General features: G+C 43.6%; 6 protein-coding genes and 1 long non-coding RNA gene across 8 annotated transcripts; 3 read left to right on the forward strand and 4 right to left on the reverse strand.

The window, feature by feature from the left end:
- Nucleotides 1–1919: 1919 nt before the first annotated feature.
- Nucleotides 1920–11732, reverse strand: LOC6564924 (cytoplasmic dynein 1 light intermediate chain 1). Of its 2 annotated transcripts, none has more exons than XM_032738001.2 (8): nucleotides 11528–11732; nucleotides 10800–11012; nucleotides 4445–4635; nucleotides 3977–4377; nucleotides 3649–3878; nucleotides 3473–3584; nucleotides 3201–3392; nucleotides 1920–3130 (listed from the first exon to the last, which is right to left on the reverse strand). In XM_032738001.2, exons 2-8 carry the CDS (start codon nucleotides 10904–10906, stop codon nucleotides 2849–2851), a joined length of 1515 nt encoding a protein of 504 aa, XP_032593892.1. In that variant the 5' UTR covers nucleotides 10907–11012; nucleotides 11528–11732; the 3' UTR covers nucleotides 1920–2848. The 2 variants fall into 2 exon arrangements, with proteins under 2 accessions (XP_032593892.1, XP_001991142.1); XM_001991106.3 differs by having other exon boundaries at nucleotides 10800–11009; nucleotides 11528–11644.
- LOC116805549 (armadillo repeat-containing protein 2) lies at nucleotides 5895–9545 on the forward strand. Its single transcript, XM_032738002.1, has 6 exons — nucleotides 5895–6435; nucleotides 6513–6816; nucleotides 6881–7018; nucleotides 7409–8043; nucleotides 8111–8291; nucleotides 8381–9545. The coding sequence occupies exons 1-6, from the start codon at nucleotides 6035–6037 to the stop codon at nucleotides 9509–9511; spliced, it is 2790 nt and encodes a 929-aa protein (XP_032593893.1). The 5' UTR covers nucleotides 5895–6034; the 3' UTR covers nucleotides 9512–9545.
- A 290-nt stretch (nucleotides 11733–12022) lies between the features above and the next one.
- On the forward strand, nucleotides 12023–13038 carry LOC6564923 (protein quiver; the record flags this gene model as incomplete). The annotated part of the gene is made up of 3 exons (XM_032738087.2): nucleotides 12023–12089; nucleotides 12263–12436; nucleotides 12753–13038. Coding segments are annotated over 3 exons (456 nt in total), but the record flags the coding sequence as incomplete, so codon positions are not given.
- On the reverse strand, nucleotides 12953–13947 carry LOC6571232. The gene is made up of 2 exons (XM_001997399.2): nucleotides 13429–13947; nucleotides 12953–13355 (listed from the first exon to the last, which is right to left on the reverse strand). Exons 1-2 carry the CDS (start codon nucleotides 13741–13743, stop codon nucleotides 13044–13046), a joined length of 627 nt encoding a protein of 208 aa, XP_001997435.1. The 5' UTR covers nucleotides 13744–13947; the 3' UTR covers nucleotides 12953–13043.
- A 732-nt stretch (nucleotides 13948–14679) lies between these two features.
- LOC116806231 lies at nucleotides 14680–15809 on the reverse strand. Its single transcript, XR_004365580.2, has 2 exons — nucleotides 15484–15809; nucleotides 14680–15279 (listed from the first exon to the last, which is right to left on the reverse strand). It is a non-coding gene; the product is annotated as an uncharacterized LOC116806231 (long non-coding RNA).
- Nucleotides 15810–16070: 261 nt separating this feature from the next.
- Nucleotides 16071–17087, forward strand: LOC6571231 (protein quiver; the record flags this gene model as incomplete). Its single annotated transcript, XM_032742406.2, has 3 exons — nucleotides 16071–16137; nucleotides 16311–16484; nucleotides 16802–17087. Coding segments are annotated over 3 exons (456 nt in total), but the record flags the coding sequence as incomplete, so codon positions are not given.
- Nucleotides 17002–17996, reverse strand: LOC6571233. Its single transcript, XM_001997401.3, has 2 exons — nucleotides 17478–17996; nucleotides 17002–17404 (listed from the first exon to the last, which is right to left on the reverse strand). Exons 1-2 carry the CDS (start codon nucleotides 17790–17792, stop codon nucleotides 17093–17095), a joined length of 627 nt encoding a protein of 208 aa, XP_001997437.2. The 5' UTR covers nucleotides 17793–17996; the 3' UTR covers nucleotides 17002–17092.
- Between the last annotated feature and the right edge of the window lie 186 nt (nucleotides 17997–18182).

An 18182-nucleotide genomic window follows, 5' to 3' on the forward strand; every position in this document is an offset into this window, starting at 1 on the left:
GGCTGGCTGCCATGCTGTGACGCCGCTTGCTTTTTCTTTTGAAACTCGATAATCATCGGCAGCAACGACAATGACAGCAACTGAAAACATCATTAATAAAAGGCTCCATATCAACGCTTTTTGAACTCCCCTTCACCCTTCGCCCTACCCCTCTTCATGGCCCCAGTGCTTGTTACTCTAAGCTGCGAGTTTCGATTATTATACATATATTCGCTTTAGATATGGCCATTTTCACTCAGACAAAGATACGACGTAGTAAACAGCGACAAATTGCAGCAATTTCTCTTGACTCCACTTTGAATTTTGTATACAGCCGCTAATTTTAATTATTTTAGGAATATATCAAAAATAAGAAAGTGTTTTTTTTATGAACAAATTTGCGTTAATTAAAGGGAATTTTTCATTTATTTAATTTGAATGTCTAGTTGGAGGACAGTTCGCCAAATAGCTTATACTCATCTTCATAAATATCAATATTGGATGCAAACTTCTCTCAATTTGGCCGAATCATAAGGGCCAAAAATAACGTAGTTTTTTACGTTAATATTCCCAAATATATTTTTGCAACATTTTTTTTTTACTTGATTTATATATTAGAGACTGATTACTGATCATATGAGCTCAAGTCGTATGTGGTCGCAACCTGTACCATAGTTAGTAAGTTACTCAGCTTTTTTTGTTCAAATATTTAATTGCAAATTTTTTATTTAATTTTTTTTTCGTCGGTGTTTTGTTTTTGATGCCGCTGTTGTTTTGCATTTGATAATTGTATATATATTAAATTGTATGAATTAACATTAAATTTGTTCTTGGTTCACATACATTGTCAACATATTTGTGTGTATTTTGTTGCTGTTCATAATATTTCCCTACGACGTTGTTGTAATTGTACTTATGTATGTAAAATTCTTGCAGAATAAATACCATTTGTTTTCAATTTCAATAATTTGCACAGTAATTTAATATGTAATACAATAATATTTATTATATATGCAATAATTTTTGTTTATACATAAAAATAGATTCTGTAGCACAAAAGTTTTTTTCATGGTTTTTATTGTTGTTGCTTGTATGTTTTCAGACACACCACAGCAAAGAGCGAGAGGCAAACAGCTGCTGTTCTTGCTGCTTTCTATAAAGCAGAGGCATATGGCAAAAAGTTGTTAAAATTTCAAAAAAAAAATACAAAAAAAATATTTAGTTTTGGTTAAGTTGACGGCGAGGCTTAGACTTTTATTCTGACCTAATTTACAAAAGTACAAGCATTTTCGCCTCTCGCTCTTTTAACTGTTTGCAATTGAATGGAGAATTAAGCAATTTGTTGATTTCGAAACTTGTACACAAAATAATAATTAATTAATTAAAAATAAAATTGAATCAGAAGCAAGGAGATTTTGCCGAGTGTATGTAAATTGTCTTTCTATATCAATATCAATATATGTATGCTTTCGAAAAGCTCTTGATTTTATTCCACATTATATCATCGATATCTTCTGATTACTCGCTTGCGCTTGACTTTTCACATTAAATAATTTCAGTAAGTGCATCTTTAAGTTAAAAATTGCTTAGTAAAATTAGTTTGTAATAGTACTTATACATTTTTTTATTTTATTTTTTAATAATTTATGCATTCTTTCGTTATACTATATTAATTAAACGCGTGTGGCTTTGAGCGAGAAAAAAATAAGAATGTGACTAAATTAAAATCAAAAGTTTTGTTTTTTAAATAATTACAAAGAACAAAATGCGCAACATTACAGCTTTTATTTATCGCTTAAATACTTATTTCAACTTTGCTAATGTTTTTTCACGCTGCATTTGCTGTTGTTGTACTTTGTTATTATGAAACTCTTTAGTTTTCTTTAGGACGCCAAAAAAAAAATGTATAACAAATAATACATAAAGCCAGTGTGTGCATGTGTGTGTAATTAATTAATATAATTAAAATGTACGTACAAGCTATCAACTACAGTTAGATGTAAGAGCGTGTGTGTGTGTGTGTGTGTGTCTTTAAGCATTTGCCAAACCCTCTGGGCACTTCGGGCATGTACTTTTGAAATCTCTCAGTGCGCAACAGCATTGCACAGTTGACACATTACAAATTACATTTTAAAAATTACATAATTTAAATAATTTATTATACACATGTGTGGCCCCAAACTACGCTAATACCAAACGAAAAAATCATTCATTCATATATATATATATATATATACATATATATATATATGCACATCAATTTATAGATTAAGCACATTCATGTAGGAAAAAAGGAGCATGACAAGGACGCGCTGTCCCCTCTCCCAAGTTATTCACTTTGCTTGCTTAAGCTTAGCCATTTTATAATGTGTGTGTGTATTTTGTCTTATATTTTTTTTTTTCATATATGTATATGTTTATTTATGTAATCCGTAACCTACACAATGCCCAGAACTCATAAAATGCTAATTCACTGAACAGTGCACACGTTCAATTCAACATTTCATTTCTTTTCCAATTTCAATCCGGTATTCAGAGTGACTTTGGCTAAACAGGTGGCAATGCTTTTCAGCTCATTGAATGTGCAGCAGCGTTGCCAGACGTTTAGTTTTGCGAATTAACCAAGGAAGCGCTTAAAATAAGAGCCGAATTTAAAGTACATGCATTGTTTTGTTGAATTTATGAGTCTGTGCATTTGAGTTGTTTTTTTTCTTTCGATTTTTCGATTTAAATTACTATGTGTGCTGCTACTCTTGGTATTACTGTTGCTTCTGCTGCTGCTGCTCTTCTTGTTGGTTGTTGTTGTTGTTGCTGCTGCTGCTGTTGTTGTTGCTGTTTTTGTTGTTGTTGTCGTGTGGGAAATATGCATTCAACACTCACTTTGGGACAGATCGATATCCTTTTTAACGCTGCGCGCCAAACGATCCAGCTCAGCAGCCGCATCGGAGCGCACGGCCAGCTTTTCGGCGGTCATGAGTGAATCGGTGCCATTGGAAGTGCGCGGCGTGGACATGCCGCCGCCGCCACCTGGACTGCCGGGACCAGCCGGTCCACCAGCTGGTCCACCCGACTTTTTGTGTAGCAATGAATTGAAGAAGTTGGCCAGCACACCTTCACTGCCGGGTGCGGCGGGCGTCAGCTTGGGATCAATCTGCAATTGAATAGTAGAAGTTAACGGAAACGTTAACAAATGCAATATCCTCTTTCCGTGTGGCACTCACCTTTTTGGGTGAACTTTGACCGGCACTGCCGGGTGTGCGTGGTCCACTCTTGTTGCCGCCAGCACTGGCTCCTTGCGAGCGTAACGGCGACTCTCCGCGCACCTGGCCGCCCTGCTTGAGTATCTCCTGCTGGCGTGCCAGGAATGCCTGCTCGTCCTCCGTCTGAACCTCGGTTTCGCGATTGGAAACGGCCTGCAACGCAATCGGTATAAGTTGAAAAAGTTACGCGTCACAAATGTTATGCGTCATCTTCAAAATATTTCGATACGCACCTTTCGTGTGGGCGGCGCCTTGATGATATCTGTGTAATGATTCTCAGCCTTAACCGCATGCATGTTCTCATACAGAATACTTATTTTCTTGAGGCTATCCCAACCCGCCGGACTGCAATGAAATAAAGTGTTAGTTAGCAGATCCACATATAAATGTGTGAGCATAAAATACGAACATGAGCACCGCATCCTTTTCAACGACAAGCGCTGGCGTACGGAATGGTAGACCATAAATTCGATGCGTTAGATATTTGTAAAGGAGATCACAGTTTTTGTCCTCTTTCACACTCGTGTAGAAGAGCGAGGTGCCATGCCGCAGACAAAAGTTTCGTATCCATTGCTGTATGAAATCGAAATGCTCATCGCGATACTCATACTCCTTTTCCAGTGTTGACATGTAGTCCGTCTGTGTGTTGGCAAATTTTTAAATTTGTAGATTTGTAAATCAAAATTAGTAAAATCATTCATCATCATCATGCATCATTCTAAATATTGTATGCTCACCTTTGTGACGACCACAACAATGTCCAGGCCCAGATTTGTAATTAGTGCGTCCTCTGTCAGCGGCAACAGATCATCCTCATCGATGGAAGTGTTGTGCATGGTGCGTTTAACCGGCGAACCGGGATCCATATCATCGCCGACCTCACAGTAGCTTTGCCACGTCGTTGCTAAACGCTGGCGTGCCGCCTCCTTCTCTTTGGGATCTAACTGCAGGCTCTCAATGTGCTGGGCAAGCACCTTGATCCATTGGTTGAGCTGCTCGAGCCAGCCCCATGGCTGTGTCATCGAGACTGTTAGTATGACGAGGGTGTGTGCATAGTTCGTTTCGTTTAGCGCATAGTGCAGCAGATTTGTGTGTCCTGGATCGCCATCCAGCACCCAAACGCTTAGGCGCGTCATGTCTGCAACAAATTGATAATGATAATAATAATAATAATAATTACTTTATACTGTAATTGTTGCACTTACCGTCTCTGTACTCGTCCTTGACATCAATGTAAGCATACTCGAGGCCAGATCCCTTCTTCGGATCCTCCACGCCCTGCAGCTTCGCAATGAGCGTCGTCTTACCAGTGGCATTATCGCCTAATACTAGTACAGATTTGTTTGACGGTAACTTTGTGCTGCCTTGTGTTTGTACTTCATTCAATATCGCTGACCTGCAACGGGAAATGCAAATAAATGTGTCCATAATGGGTCAGTTCCGTTGGCTAACCAATTTTTGCAATGTACATTAAAGCTGCCCCAATTTCATGTCACCACCAGTAACCAACTCAATTCAATTCAACTCAACCCGACACGTATACGTAACCATATCCATTCAGCAAGCCATGCCATAAGCCACAATTCTGCATACTGTGTCATGCCACGCAATCAAACTAATTGCATCCCTTTGCAAACTATTTATGAGCCGGACCTTGTTTCATTTTCGTATTGCTCCCTCTCGCTCTCTCGCTCTATAAAAGCTATAATATATATATATTATGTACTATAATATTTATGTATATATTCGAATAAGGATGTTTAGTTGGACAGGGCTCTTCAATTAGATCCAATTAAATACATTTCGATTGAAAAGTGACCAGCTAACTGCCCAACTGGCTGATTCGCCGACTCGCTAATTCACCCACTTATATATTTGCCGTATAGCAGGCCAACTGACTGACTGACTAACTGACTGACTGGCTGACTGACTGACTAACTGACTGACTGACTGACTGACTGACTGACTGACTGCTTGACTAAAGGAATAACATGCAAATGACGTTTACTTCACTGGGGAACTGGACGCGGCAGCTCCTTCGTGCCAAAAACTGCGAACTGCGAATATCGATTGCCCGCTTTCTGACTTTTAGTTTTTAACTATTCGCTTCTATTGTGTGTTCAAAGGTATTGTTCAACAGTGCACAGTGGTTCGCAATGTATAAACAAAACAACAAGATAACAAACACAAAAGGTATCCAAATTAAAGTGCGTCGCATAAAGCAAGGTGTTGCTCAGTAATGCAAATTCACAATATTTGAACAACTTCATGGCATATTTCTTGCATATATACAAAGTTCATGCAGAACAACTCGCAATAATCGGACTGTCAGCAGTAGTTAATATTTGAATATTTCCGTTCCGATGAAGCGCAAAATGTAGTTCAACTTATGCGCCACTATGCGCTAGACAAGCTTTCTCGCTAAGGGTGGCGGGCAACAACAACCTAAGCCGAGCCGCCAACAGTGGCCACCACTCCACTCCCCCTCACCCCCTGGTTGCCTGCTGGTTGGCATGGTGCACGAAAGGCCCAAACGAAAAGTACATCTGCATATACATATTTTTTCAAGCATGTGAAAGTTTGCCTGCCTGACTGCCAGCCTGCCTGCGTGGCCAGAACGGCAGTAAGATATAGACGGCAAACAGTTGGCCAGGTTAATAGAACTGGCATTGCCAATGCGCACTTTGCCAGCGCCACGGCGTAAATAGTGGATCGACCACTACAGACAAGAGAGACCCGGCGGAGACCCGGTTGAGAGTGCGATTCAGTTCAGTTGTTAAGAGTCAGCGGTCAGGATGAGTGTGTTGCTGAAGCGACGGTCGCGCAGCGAAACGCGTCCAATGCAAATCAAACAGGAGTTGCCCACAAAGAAGCAGCAGGAGCAGAAGTCGCACAAAGAGCACAGCAAGGAACAGCAGCAGCTGGCAACCAGCATGGACAACAATGGCAGCGGCTTACAAACTCTGCAGCGCCAGAGCCTGGGCATGGGCAGACGCAAAACCTCGGCCGAGCTGATTAGCGAGGCAAAACTCTATCTGGGGGATCTGACAACGGCAACGGCAGCGGCAACCGCATCTATGACAGCGGCAGGCGGTGCTCGCCTGGTCAGCACACGTCGTCCCATAACGCCACGTGAGCCTGGACGCGTGCTCTATGGCAAGGTGTCTTTGGCAGGTCGTCCGCCCAGCGCCTTCTCGTAAGTAAACTCAACCTTTACATGCACTTTCAGTCCAAGTCCCCCACACATCCGCATCCCTGCTCTCGTTTCCATAGCATGCGCTATCTGCAGATTGAGAATCACAAGTCGCTGACGCCATCGACACCCGTGGGAAATGCTGAGCTGCTTGTGAATCGTCGTGCTCTGGATGGGAAGTTGGCTCCGCCGCGTCAATTGCCATCGTTACAAGCAACAAAAGCAGCAGGTGGAGCTGGCGCTGGAGTGGGAGTGGGCACAACGCCACCCACACGAAATGGGGCACTGCTTGGCCAGTGCAGCTCGGAGACGCTCATCGAGATGCTGAAGCAGCATGCGGGTCTCAAGGATTGCAGTGCCGAGACCGTTCAGCACATCAATGCTGTAAGTGCAACCAGCCAGAAATCATAATCATCGCTTCATCCTGCATTCCGCATTCGTTTCCCAGATCCTTCTCGAGCTATATACGCGTGTGCGCAAACAGGAGCGTAACTTTAAGCGCGCCTTCATCCTGGGCGGTCTTTATGGCCTGGTCGAGTGCACGTCGCCGCGTGTCCTTTTGGCTGTAGCACGTGTCGTCCTTGCGGTATGTATTGCGATTTCAAATCTATCGATTTATCGACAGACTAGACGACAAACATGTATATTGGTTTCTTCCGACGATTTGCATTTCATCAGCAAACCAAGCAAATTATGTTTCCATATTTAACCAACTATGGACACATTTTTAATTGGATAGGTTTGTGTTTGTGTTTAGAAAGCAAATGCACATCGATATCATTGATATTAATTTGGAATACGATTGGTAATCGGTTCTTAAGTTTCAATCATTTAGAAATTGGACATATTTAAAATGAATTTCAACTCAAGCTGGCAAACACCTGAGCTAAATATTAATAGTTTGATCTAGTGCAGATTGGGCATATTCAGTTGTTGGTCATTTATCTATTAATCGATTTTATCGATAATTCGACAGCTTCGCGTGACAGGCAGCAATTTGACCGGCGCCTGCAAGCTAATCTTCAAGGTTGCTCGCCACGAGCAGCACGACGGACTCTTCCATGAGAACGATGTACTCGAACTACTGATCGATGGCCTGGGTCGTGCCTCACCGCTGGACGATCCGGAGGCATGCATTTATGCGTATGGCTGCATTCGATTCCTCACTGCCAGCAGCGCCCAGGAACGCGATGATGCACTCAATCGCAATTGGGCCGTCGGCTTTGAGGAGCCACTGACGCCGCCGGCAGCAAGCACAACGATCACAGCAGCAACAGCTGTTGCACCAGCAACAACACCCACAACAACGAAGCTGAATGGCCAACAGACGCTTGTGGCGCGTCTGGCACGTCACGGCGCCGTCGAACTGATGATCCTCCATTTGCAAATGCTAAACGAGGCGGGCGCCACAAGACGCCTCATCGGTCCGCCACTGCACACACTCTATCAGCTGTCGGCGGCGTTGCGCGCCTTGGCCGATGTAGCCCAGCAGCAGCAGCAGCAGCAACAATTGCAACTGCAACTGCAGCTCGCCTGTCCGCATCTGATACGCGCCGCCGAGATCGCCATGGGTGAACTGGAGGTGCAGGCCAATGTGGTGCGCACCCTGAGGTAAGCGCAGTGAAGCAGTGAGCAAACCACAAATCAAATTGTAATCATCAATTGTTTTCATATTAAGTGTGCTGTCCGAGGATCCGGAATGCTGCGAATCCTTGTTGAACTATGCGGCACGCATTGGTCTGCTCCTAGGCCCTTACTCCAACGGTGGCCCCTGCAGCGAACGTCTGCTGGCCGTGCTCAGCCGCCTGGGCTATATGCTCGGCAACATTCTCGCCAAGCACGAGTCGGCACGTGTCCAGGTGAGTGTGACGCAACACAGATAAATCCACACATACAAATCTATATCTATATCTGTATCTATATCTGTATCTATATGCGGCAACTGCAGTACTATCACAACGATGTGGCCATGGAGTATCTGCTGAATGTGCTGCAGCAGCTAAGCGAACGTCAAACGGCCAGCGAACCGGCGCTGCTGGATGCCCAAATCAAGCTGATCCGTGTCGTGGCCAATATGAGTGTCAATGCCGAGGTGGGCGCTGCTCTGGGCAATGTGCATGCTCTGGGCGCTGTCCTGTTGCGCCTGCTACAGAGTGCAGTGAGGGCGCTGGACACTGTGCAAGAGAGCGCACAGCCTGCTGCTGCTGAGCGGCTGGAATTGTTGCATGCAACGCTGGGCGCTTTGCACAATTTGTGCTTTTACCAGGACAATCAAGCGACAGTAGCATCATCACCATCATCACTAATACCATCGCCAGCACCAGCCGCTGGATCGCTGCAGAGTTCGATTGCCGAGCTGACGACGGCGTTGGCCAGCGCATTGGAGCAGTGTGCGGCGACGTCTGTGTCCACCAAGGTGGAGCTGGCCCGTGTCCTTGGCAATCTGACGCGCAACGAGGTGGCACGTCGGTGCTTCTGCGCTGCCGGCGGATTGCCGCTGATGGTGCAACAACTGACGCGGCAGGCGAGCGGACAGGACTATGAGCTGCGCACCTGCGCCATCGGTGTGCTGGTCAATCTGCTGGGCGATGGTGAGCAGAGGGCACCGTTTCTCCAGCTACGCGGCGCTGAGCTGCTGGCGCTGCTGTTGCGCGGCGCACTGGAGCAGGAGGATTGGTTTCTGGCCAACATCGTGTGTCAGGCGTTGTGGAATCTTCTAATTGATACACACTGCGCCACGGCACTTGGTCGCACCGGCAGCATTCTGGACGAGATCAGTGATCTGCTTGCCGATTATTTAGACGAAGAGCGTTTGCCCACCGGCGATGACACGGAGACAGAGGCGGATGCGGATGCGGAGACGGAAAAGGAGAGTCCACAGCAAGAGCCGAATGAGGAATCGGAGGCTGATGGGGCCCAAGATGCCTTGTGGGAGGACTTTGCGCTGGTTGCCACCGATCTATTGGAGCGCATACAAAACAATTTCGAGAAACAGCAGCAGCAGCAGCCGCAACAAGGGACACAATTCGATAACGGAGATGACAACGATAACGACGATGTATTTATCGAGAAATTGTAGAACATTCATATATCCTAACGAATACATAAATATATACATACAAATATATACATAATTATAAATATATATATAAATATATCTATATATATACGCCAATATGAGTAGACGATTATCATTAACTGATTCACAAGCAAGTTCCGACAACAAATATAAATCAAGGTTTTTGAAAGAAAACTAAATACATACTAACAATGTGCATAGAAATAGAAGCAAAATCAATCGATAACCGATAGCCGATTGCCCAGAACTAAGCAGCAACGTGCTGAAGACATCTACATAAAACGAAATCAAAAGCAGATTTTGCTGTAAATAGGTGTACATAGCAATATGCAATAATCTGTTTCCAATTGGAAATTGATCTGCGCCGCAGCCGTTCTGCACATGCGCGCCACCTGACGGTCGCCTATCAACGTCAACGTACACACAGGCACATACTTGGGCGATGACAACATCGCCTACAAACACACAACTCGGCAACAATGCGTTCATTGGGAAATGCTAATTCCAATTGGATTGTCAACTGACCACATCAAGTTGAATTATCGATAGCTCAGCTTAGAGTGTGCACATATACATTATGTCTGTGTATGTATATGTATATATATACAGGTATATATAAAACATAATAAAAACTTATTAAGCAAAAGGTGCTCGCTGCCGACTGCGCAGCCGGCGACGCTGCCCTCAATTTTAGCTGTTTCATGAATCATCATCGGCAGGTCTGCTCAGTCGCTCTCGCTCTATCTCGCTCTCGCACACGCACACTATGCAGATTATAATTGTTGTTTTAGCATTTAGTTTGTGTTTATGCCACAAATTCATTAAATCAGCGCACAAGAGAAAATTTAACAGAAAAAAAGCTGTATGTGTGTGTGTGTGAGCCAAACGTAGTTTGAGGTTAGGCGAGCGTCGTACAAAATGACAACATGCATTTATATTGGACAGCGGCAGAAAATCAGCTGCTTTTTGTGCCCAACTATTTGTTGTGGGCCGTTCGGTGGGTGTGGCGAGTAAGTAGCACCTGCCTGCACCCGGCACGCTGCACACCAAGCAATGGCTAAGTGCGACAGAAAGAGAAAGAGAGAGAGCGAGTGAGAGAGAAGAGGCAGTAAAAGCGAGATGGCAGTAACTAAAAATTATTGCAAACGTCAGCTAAAGAAAGTCGATAGATGGCCAAAAGCAGCTGTTTTTTTTTTGCTTCTTTTTCTTCTTCTTTTGTTTGCTCCGTTATATGTTCTCATATACTTTCGTATATAGTTGGGTCAGCTCGTCAACACTAGTAACTCACCAGAGGTTCTCCTTATCGGCGGCGGCATCCTTCTTCTTGTTTGTCGTAAAGGATGATGTCAGCGCATTGCTGCCCGTCATTGTTTGCGTGCCGCTGTCCAATGCCATTGCTCCAGGCGACCTCTTTCTCTTCTTGCCCGCTGTGTTTGCTGCTCTCCTCTTACTTGTTCCTTGCTCCTTGTACCCTGTCCTTTGGCCAGTTGGGCGCCAGCTGCTGCGGGATGCACACGAAAAGCGTTAGCCAAACACACACACACACACAATTCTAATAAGAAAAACAAAAACAACAACAGAGTTGCATTGAACTTGGGCAAGCAGCCCAGCAGCAGAGGCAGAAGCAGCAGAAATAGCAACGGCTGCAGTTGCAAGGTGTCTGCTTCCTCTAAAAACGCCCGTTTTGTTTGCGTTTTTAGTTACGCTGCGCTTTGAGGGAATGCCAAAGGCTAGATGGCAGTTCAGATTGTGTATCAGATTATTAATCATATGCATATATTTCATTGTTACATCCATCTTGGTCGGTGCGCAGCATGTTACGCAGCTCAGCTCAGCTGCTGCAGCCAATTCGCTGCTCCTCTTCTTCTGTTGCTGTACTGCTGCTACTGCTGCTGCTGCTCTGTGTGAATAGCGATTGAACAGTTTGCAATTTGCAAAATTTCTTGTCGTTTGCTTTTGCTTTTGTTTTTTCATTTCGTTTCGTTTCTTTGCATTTCTTTCTTTCTTTCTACATACTGCAGCTTTTCGTCGATTTATTTTTGTACACTCAGCTTGCAGATGTGATCCGTGGCACTGAATCTGAAGTTTAGTGTAAAAATTGCTGCATCTGATGCTCGTTATTTGGTTTTGAGTTATTATTGTTTCAAAATAATAACAAAACAAAAAATATACGCCCGATACTGTGATGATGAATTTTTCGCTGAAATAATACAACGAAACTAGACAGTGTGTACACACTGCGTTATAATGGACAAAATTGGTTTAAGTGTTGGTAAACGGCAAACATGTGTGCGATAGTCATTGTGGCAACACTAATCACATTGTTGCTTTCGCTGTTGAATTATTATTCACTGTGTGGCAACCTTGGTTCCCGTTACAACAACGACAACAGCAACAACAACAACAACACAGAATTCAACAAACATCAACTAAAATCTCACTACTACTTTCAGTGGATTTGATAAATACCGACCTAAACAATACTCATTTAGTGTAAAAAGCTAGGAAAATGCATGCGTCTGTGTTCATCATAACTGTGATATTCGCTACATCGCCAGCAACGCGCCACAAACAAACGGTATGCCAAGTTTGCTGCTCATTTAAGTCTTTAGCAACACACACACATGCATATGGGCAAACCACGCACTTGCGCAAACTCTGTGGGTCAGTGTGAGTGTGTGTGTGTGTGTGTGGCTGCGTAATGCATTTAAAATCGTTTCGTAAACAGATAACGTTTACCGTCATTCACAGCGCTGCTCCGTCGCTGCTATCAGTGCCGATCGCGAGGCGAATTGGGCAGCTGCAAGGATCCGTTCACCTTCAACGCCACCGATGTCGACAAGGAGCCGGGCCTCACCGCCATACCCTGCGCCAGTGGCTGGTGTGGCAAAGTGATCGAGGGTGGTGGCACCTATGCCCTCGACGGTAAGTGCGAGCGAGATACCAGACCATTTACCGCTATTTATTTTCAATTGGAATTCATGCCAAAAAAATGATTCTCTCTTTTTTTTAATTATATCACTTGCGTTTCATGTTATTTGCTACATTTCAATTTATAATTATCAATTTCAATTTAAACATAACTTTCCTCAAATTGTATATTTTGCTTTATTTTTCATTTTTGGTTGACCCATATGCGAAATGGAATGTTATAAAAACATGCGACATGATATCTCCCAACCCTGATATACGATATACGAATATATATGTATTTGTGTATATATATCGTTGTCCCATCCAGACTATGATCTCGCCATACAGCGGATGTGTGTGCAGCGCGGACCGGACGACAACATGGATCGATGCGCGGACACAATCTACAATTATAAGAAAGTTTACATGTGTTTCTGCCAGGGTGATCTCTGCAATGGAGCCCAAGGCCATGGGACGCATCAGCGACTGGTGCTGCTAACATTCGCTATCTTGGTGCCTTCAAAATGGTTTATTCATTTGTAAAATGTATTTGAAAAGAAATGCTTGGCATTATTGGGAGTGGCAATTAAATCTATACAAATATCAAACTAAAATTAGTTTATTTGGCATTTTCTATGGCATCGCGTTGAGCATTAAGTTGGCGGACGCATATGGGGCACACGTTATGTAGGTAGGAGAGACCACCGTCCAGATGGCACTCCTGATGGAACGGCTGGACGCAGCGATCGCAGACATATTTGAGGCCCTCGCGCTTTCTGCAGTCATTGCATCTTAGCTGCGATTCAAGTGGCAGATCGAAAGGAAATTTTGGAAATGCGTCCGACTGCTCCTCTCGTAATATGCGTTCTGTTTCCACATTCTTGGCCAGTTGAATCTGGTCGTAGATGTGCGCCTCCACCTCTACCATGTGCTGCAATAGAGAAGGTCTGCAGCGATTAGGATCGCCAGATGGATGGATAAGGAAGGATTTTAAATTGACGTACGGCTTGCACCTCGCCAATGACAGGATGAATTGTTATAATGCGCTCAGTTTTTTTATTCATGCGCATTTGACGGGTGACTCGGGTAGTGGTGCTGCTGCTGCTGCTGCCGCTGCTCTGTCCATCGATGACATACGATGTCTTCGTCATTCCCAGATTGGCCATGAACATCTCTTGGGCGAGCGGCTCCGACAGGACGCGTGGAAACCAACCCACCCAGTCAAAGTTTTGCTCTGGTTTATCCGTCTCCCATTTGGACTCATCCGTGAACTCCTGCTTGGACCTCTTGGACTTCTTATGCTTCTTATCTTTCCCCATTTCAGACTCAACCTATTTTTTTGTTTTCGAGCTGATAATTGCGACAATTTCCGAAATTGTTGGGTCGCTTGGATTTATTGCTTTTTTATTTCATTTGTCACTTGTCAAATGTCATTTGCCTCAAATCCAACGACTCAGAACTGAAAAAAAAAAGAGGCAGGACTGCCAGACTATCAAAATTTAGTACTTCACTAATCGAGGCTGCCCAAGTTACAGAGAATGGGACAAATATGACTTCGCAAATATGAAGCCTATTAGAAACACATCCCTGGCCAGAGAGATGGCCAACTTCCTCGTCCCTCGGATATCCTCATACGAACCCGAAACGTAACTAACTATCGGAGCACGGATATAGCCTTTCTATCCGATAGTCAGGCAGTAAATGCTGTTAGGGGGACGAAGATAACGTCAAGCGTAGTCCGTGAAGTACGAGCCAAGCTAGACCAACTCGGGACGCATAATAGTCCCGGGTCATAAGGATATAGTAGCGAACGGAGCGACCGATGAGAGCAGAGAGAGAATGGCAGAGAGGCCTAGTAAGACACACAATTCGACTGCAATTTAAGACATCGGAGCTGGGCCGAGGCAGCAAGCCTCCGGCATTTAAGCAGGTAATTACCATGGCTGATCACATACCAGAAAATTGTACGTTGAGTCTCAGTTGAACTTTTGGTTGGTTTTACAAATAAAGCGAATACATTTAGGAATATGAACAAAATTGCGAATGCGTCTGTGGACTCTCTTGATGCTTGTCAGTTATATTTGCAATGTTCTATTGCATTTTCAAATTTCACAAAATTAACTATCGTTAGGTTAGGATATTTCGGCTGTCAGCCCTGGGCTGACACACCGTGACAGGCCATATTTGGCCCGTTGTGATTGAACTATTGTTAATGTTTGCGGACTTTTAAGAATGATTAGAGAACCATGTACATATTTACAACTTAATATATCAATATTACAGTTTATTTAATTGAAACACATTTACATAGTATCGATTGCCTTATGCGTGTAGATTGGTATGGAAAACAAAGCGATCTAAAGTTCACTAATTAAGAATACAACAAATATACATATGAATCGTCTACATACGTATATAAGTCATGCCTTGCAACGGAATCAATATATGTGTACATAAATACAAGTATTTATTTAGTTAATCCGTTGTCAAATACTTAAATACATATCTAAATATGTAAATTTAAGTTTTTTTTTGTAATAAAAATACGCACAAAAAAAGAAAAGAAAAAAAAAGAAAATAAATGGAAATGGAAATTAGACAACATATGCATGTCCAAACATATGCTGGATGCAACGATCAGGATGCAATGAACAACAAAAAAGCGGAGACAGACAACTGCCGCCATTCTCAATATATGTATGTAAAACAACTTTCTTAGCAACTAGTTTGAAACACATTTAGCTCCTCGGCCCAACGATAACGGCAGAATGGACAACGGCCGCGACTGCACCATTGCCTTCACATCCTTGTGGCAATCCAGATTGATATTGGCCATGGCAGCACGGGCATCTCATCTGCGATCAAAAAAATAAATCAGTTATTAACATATTAGTTAAATATATTAAACTTGGATGCCAATCGAATTCCGATCAATATAAGCCTACAATAATCGAATCCCAATTGAATTGTATGCCGCAATCGATGAGTGCCTGCGAACGGCTTCACTTAAGATGTGATGAGTCAGACTGAGTCACACAGAATAGAGAGTGGCAACTTACCAGCATGCAGCACGCGTCAATCACTTCTGCTTGCCAACGTCCGGCATATGGCAAATGGCCAACGGATCGGACAACTTCTCCGGCGTTTTGCTTTTGCTCTTGCGATTCGCAGCAGCGGCTGCTGCCTTGTGCGCGTTCTTTGCCTGCAGCCGTTTGTCTTGCAGATGTGATCCGAGGCACTGAATCTGAAGTTTAGTGTAAAAATTGCTGCATTCGATGCTCGTTATTTGGTTTTGAGTTATTATTGTTTCAAAATAATATCAAATGATGCATTTTTCGCTGAAATAATACGACACTAGACAGTGTGTACACACTGCGTTATAATGGACAAAATTGGTTTCAGTGCTGGTAAACGACAAACAGGTGTGCGATAGTCATTGTGGCAACACTAATCACATTGTTGCTTTCGCTGCTGAATTATTATTCACTGTGTGGCAACCTTGGTTCCCGTTACAACAACAACAACAGCAACAACAACAACAACACAGAATTCAACAAACATCAACTAAAATCTCACTACTACTTTCAGTGGATTTGATAAATACCGACCTAAACAATACTCATTTAGTGTAAAAAGCTAGGAAAATGCATGCGTCTGTGTTCATCATAACTGTGATATTCGCTACATCGCCAGCAACGCGCCACAAACAAACGGTATGCCAAGTTTGCTGCTCATTTAAGTCTTTAGCAACACACACACATGCATATGGGCAAACCACGCACTTGCGCAAACTCTGTGGGTCAGTGTGAGTGTGTGTGTGTGTGTGTGGCTGCGTAATGCATTTAAAATCGTTTCGTAAACAGATAACGTTTACCGTCATTCACAGCGCTGCTCCGTCGCTGCTATCAGTGCCGATCGCGAGGCGAATTGGGCAGCTGCAAGGATCCGTTCACCTTCAACGCCACCGATGTCGACAAGGAGCCGGGCCTCACCGCCATACCCTGCGCCAGTGGCTGGTGTGGCAAAGTGATCGAGGGTGGTGGCACCTATGCCCTCGACGGTAAGTGCGAGCGAGATACCAGACCATTTACCGCTATTTATTTTCAATTGGAATTCATGCCAAAAAAATGATTCTCTCTTTTTTTTTAATTATATCACTTGCGTTTCATGTTATTTGCTACATTTCAATTTATAATTATCAATTTCAATTTAAACATAACTTTCCTCAAATTGTATATTTTGCTTTATTTTTCATTTTTGGTTGACCCATATGCGAAATGGAATGTTATAAAAACATGCGACATGATATCTCCCAACCCTGATATACGATATACGAATATATATGTATTTGTGTATATATATCGTTGTCCCATCCAGACTATGATCTCGCCATACAGCGGATGTGTGTGCAGCGCGGACCGGACGACAACATGGATCGATGCGCGGACACAATCTACAATTATAAGAAAGTTTACATGTGTTTCTGCCAGGGTGATCTCTGCAATGGAGCCCAAGGCCATGGGACGCATCAGCGACTGGTGCTGCTAACATTCGCTATCTTGGTGCCTTCAAAATGGTTTATTCATTTGTAAAATGTATTTGAAAAGAAATGCTTGGCATTATTGGGAGTGGCAATTAAATCTATACAAATATCAAACTAAAATTAGTTTATTTGGCATTTTCTATGGCATCGCGTTGAGCATTAAGTTGGCGAACGCATATGGGGCACACGTTATGTAGGTAGGAGAGACCACCGTCCAGATGGCACTCCTGATGGAACGGCTGGACGCAGCGATCGCAGACATATTTGAGGCCCTCGCGCTTTCTGCAGTCATTGCATCTTAGCTGCGATTCAAGTGGCAGATCGAAAGGAAATTTTGGAAATGCGTCCGACTGCTCCTCTCGTAATATGCGTTCTGTTTCCACATTCTTGGCCAGTTGAATCTGGTCGTAGATGTGCGCCTCCACCTCTACCATGTGCTGCAATAGAGAAGGTCTGCAGCGATTAGGATCGCCAGATGGATGGATAAGGAAGGATTTTAAATTGACGTACGGCTTGCACCTCGCCAATGACAGGATGAATTGTTATAATGCGCTCAGTTTTTTTATTCATGCGCATTTGACGGGTGACTCGGGTAGTGGTGCTGCTGCTGCTGCTGCCGCTGCTCTGTCCATCGATGACATACGATGTCTTCGTCATTCCCAGATTGGCCATGAACATCTCTTGGGCGAGCGGCTCCGACAGGACGCGTGGAAACCAACCCACCCAGTCAAAGTTTTGCTCTGGTTTATCCGTCTCCCATTTGGACTCATCCGTGAACTCCTGCTTGGACCTCTTGGACTTCTTATGCTTCTTATCTTTCCCCATTTCAGACTCAACCTATTTTTTTGTTTTCGAGCTGATAATTGCGACAATTTCCGAAATTGTTGGGTCGCTTGGATTTATTGCTTTTTTATTTCATTTGTCACTTGTCAAATGTCATTTGCCTCAAATCCAACGACTCAGAACTGAAAAAAAAAAGAGGCAGGACTGCCAGACTATCAAAATTTAGTACTTCACTAATCGAGGCTGCCCAAGTTACAGAGAATGGGACAAATATGACTTCGCAAATATGAAGCCTATTAGAAACACATCCCTGGCCAGAGAGATGGCCAACTTCCTCGTCCCTCGGATATCCTCATACGAACCCGAAACGTAACTAACTATCGGAGCACGGATATAGCCTTTCTATCCGATAGTCAGGCAGTAAATGCTGTT

This window comes from Drosophila grimshawi, unplaced genomic scaffold (genome assembly GCF_018153295.1).
Source record: "Drosophila grimshawi isolate 15287-2541.00 unplaced genomic scaffold, ASM1815329v1 contig_848, whole genome shotgun sequence".
Lineage (NCBI taxonomy): Eukaryota > Metazoa > Arthropoda > Insecta > Diptera > Drosophilidae > Drosophila > Drosophila grimshawi.

Bases quoted from the DNA above. Each gene is read 5' to 3' on its own strand.
- LOC116805549 (XM_032738002.1), top strand. From the start codon at position 6,035: ATGAGTGTGTTGCTGAAGCGACGGTCGCGCAGCGAAACGCGTCCAATG. The intron at 7,019-7,408 runs GTATGTATTGCG...ATAATTCGACAG, and splicing joins TAGCACGTGTCGTCCTTGCG to CTTCGCGTGACAGGCAGCAA. The intron at 8,292-8,380 runs GTGAGTGTGACG...CGGCAACTGCAG, and splicing joins ACGAGTCGGCACGTGTCCAG to TACTATCACAACGATGTGGC.
- LOC6564924 (XM_032738001.2), bottom strand. From the start codon at position 10,906: ATGGCATTGGACAGCGGCACGCAAACAATGACGGGCAGCAATGCGCTG. The intron at 3,879-3,976 runs GTGAGCATACAA...GCCAACACACAG, and splicing joins TTGTTGTGGTCGTCACAAAG to ACGGACTACATGTCAACACT. The intron at 3,131-3,200 runs GTGAGTGCCACA...ATTCAATTGCAG, and splicing joins GTCAAAGTTCACCCAAAAAG to ATTGATCCCAAGCTGACGCC.
- LOC6571232 (XM_001997399.2), bottom strand. From the start codon at position 13,743: ATGGGGAAAGATAAGAAGCATAAGAAGTCCAAGAGGTCCAAGCAGGAG. The intron at 13,356-13,428 runs GTACGTCAATTT...TCTCTATTGCAG, and splicing joins TCATTGGCGAGGTGCAAGCC to CACATGGTAGAGGTGGAGGC.
- LOC6571233 (XM_001997401.3), bottom strand. From the start codon at position 17,792: ATGGGGAAAGATAAGAAGCATAAGAAGTCCAAGAGGTCCAAGCAGGAG. The intron at 17,405-17,477 runs GTACGTCAATTT...TCTCTATTGCAG, and splicing joins TCATTGGCGAGGTGCAAGCC to CACATGGTAGAGGTGGAGGC.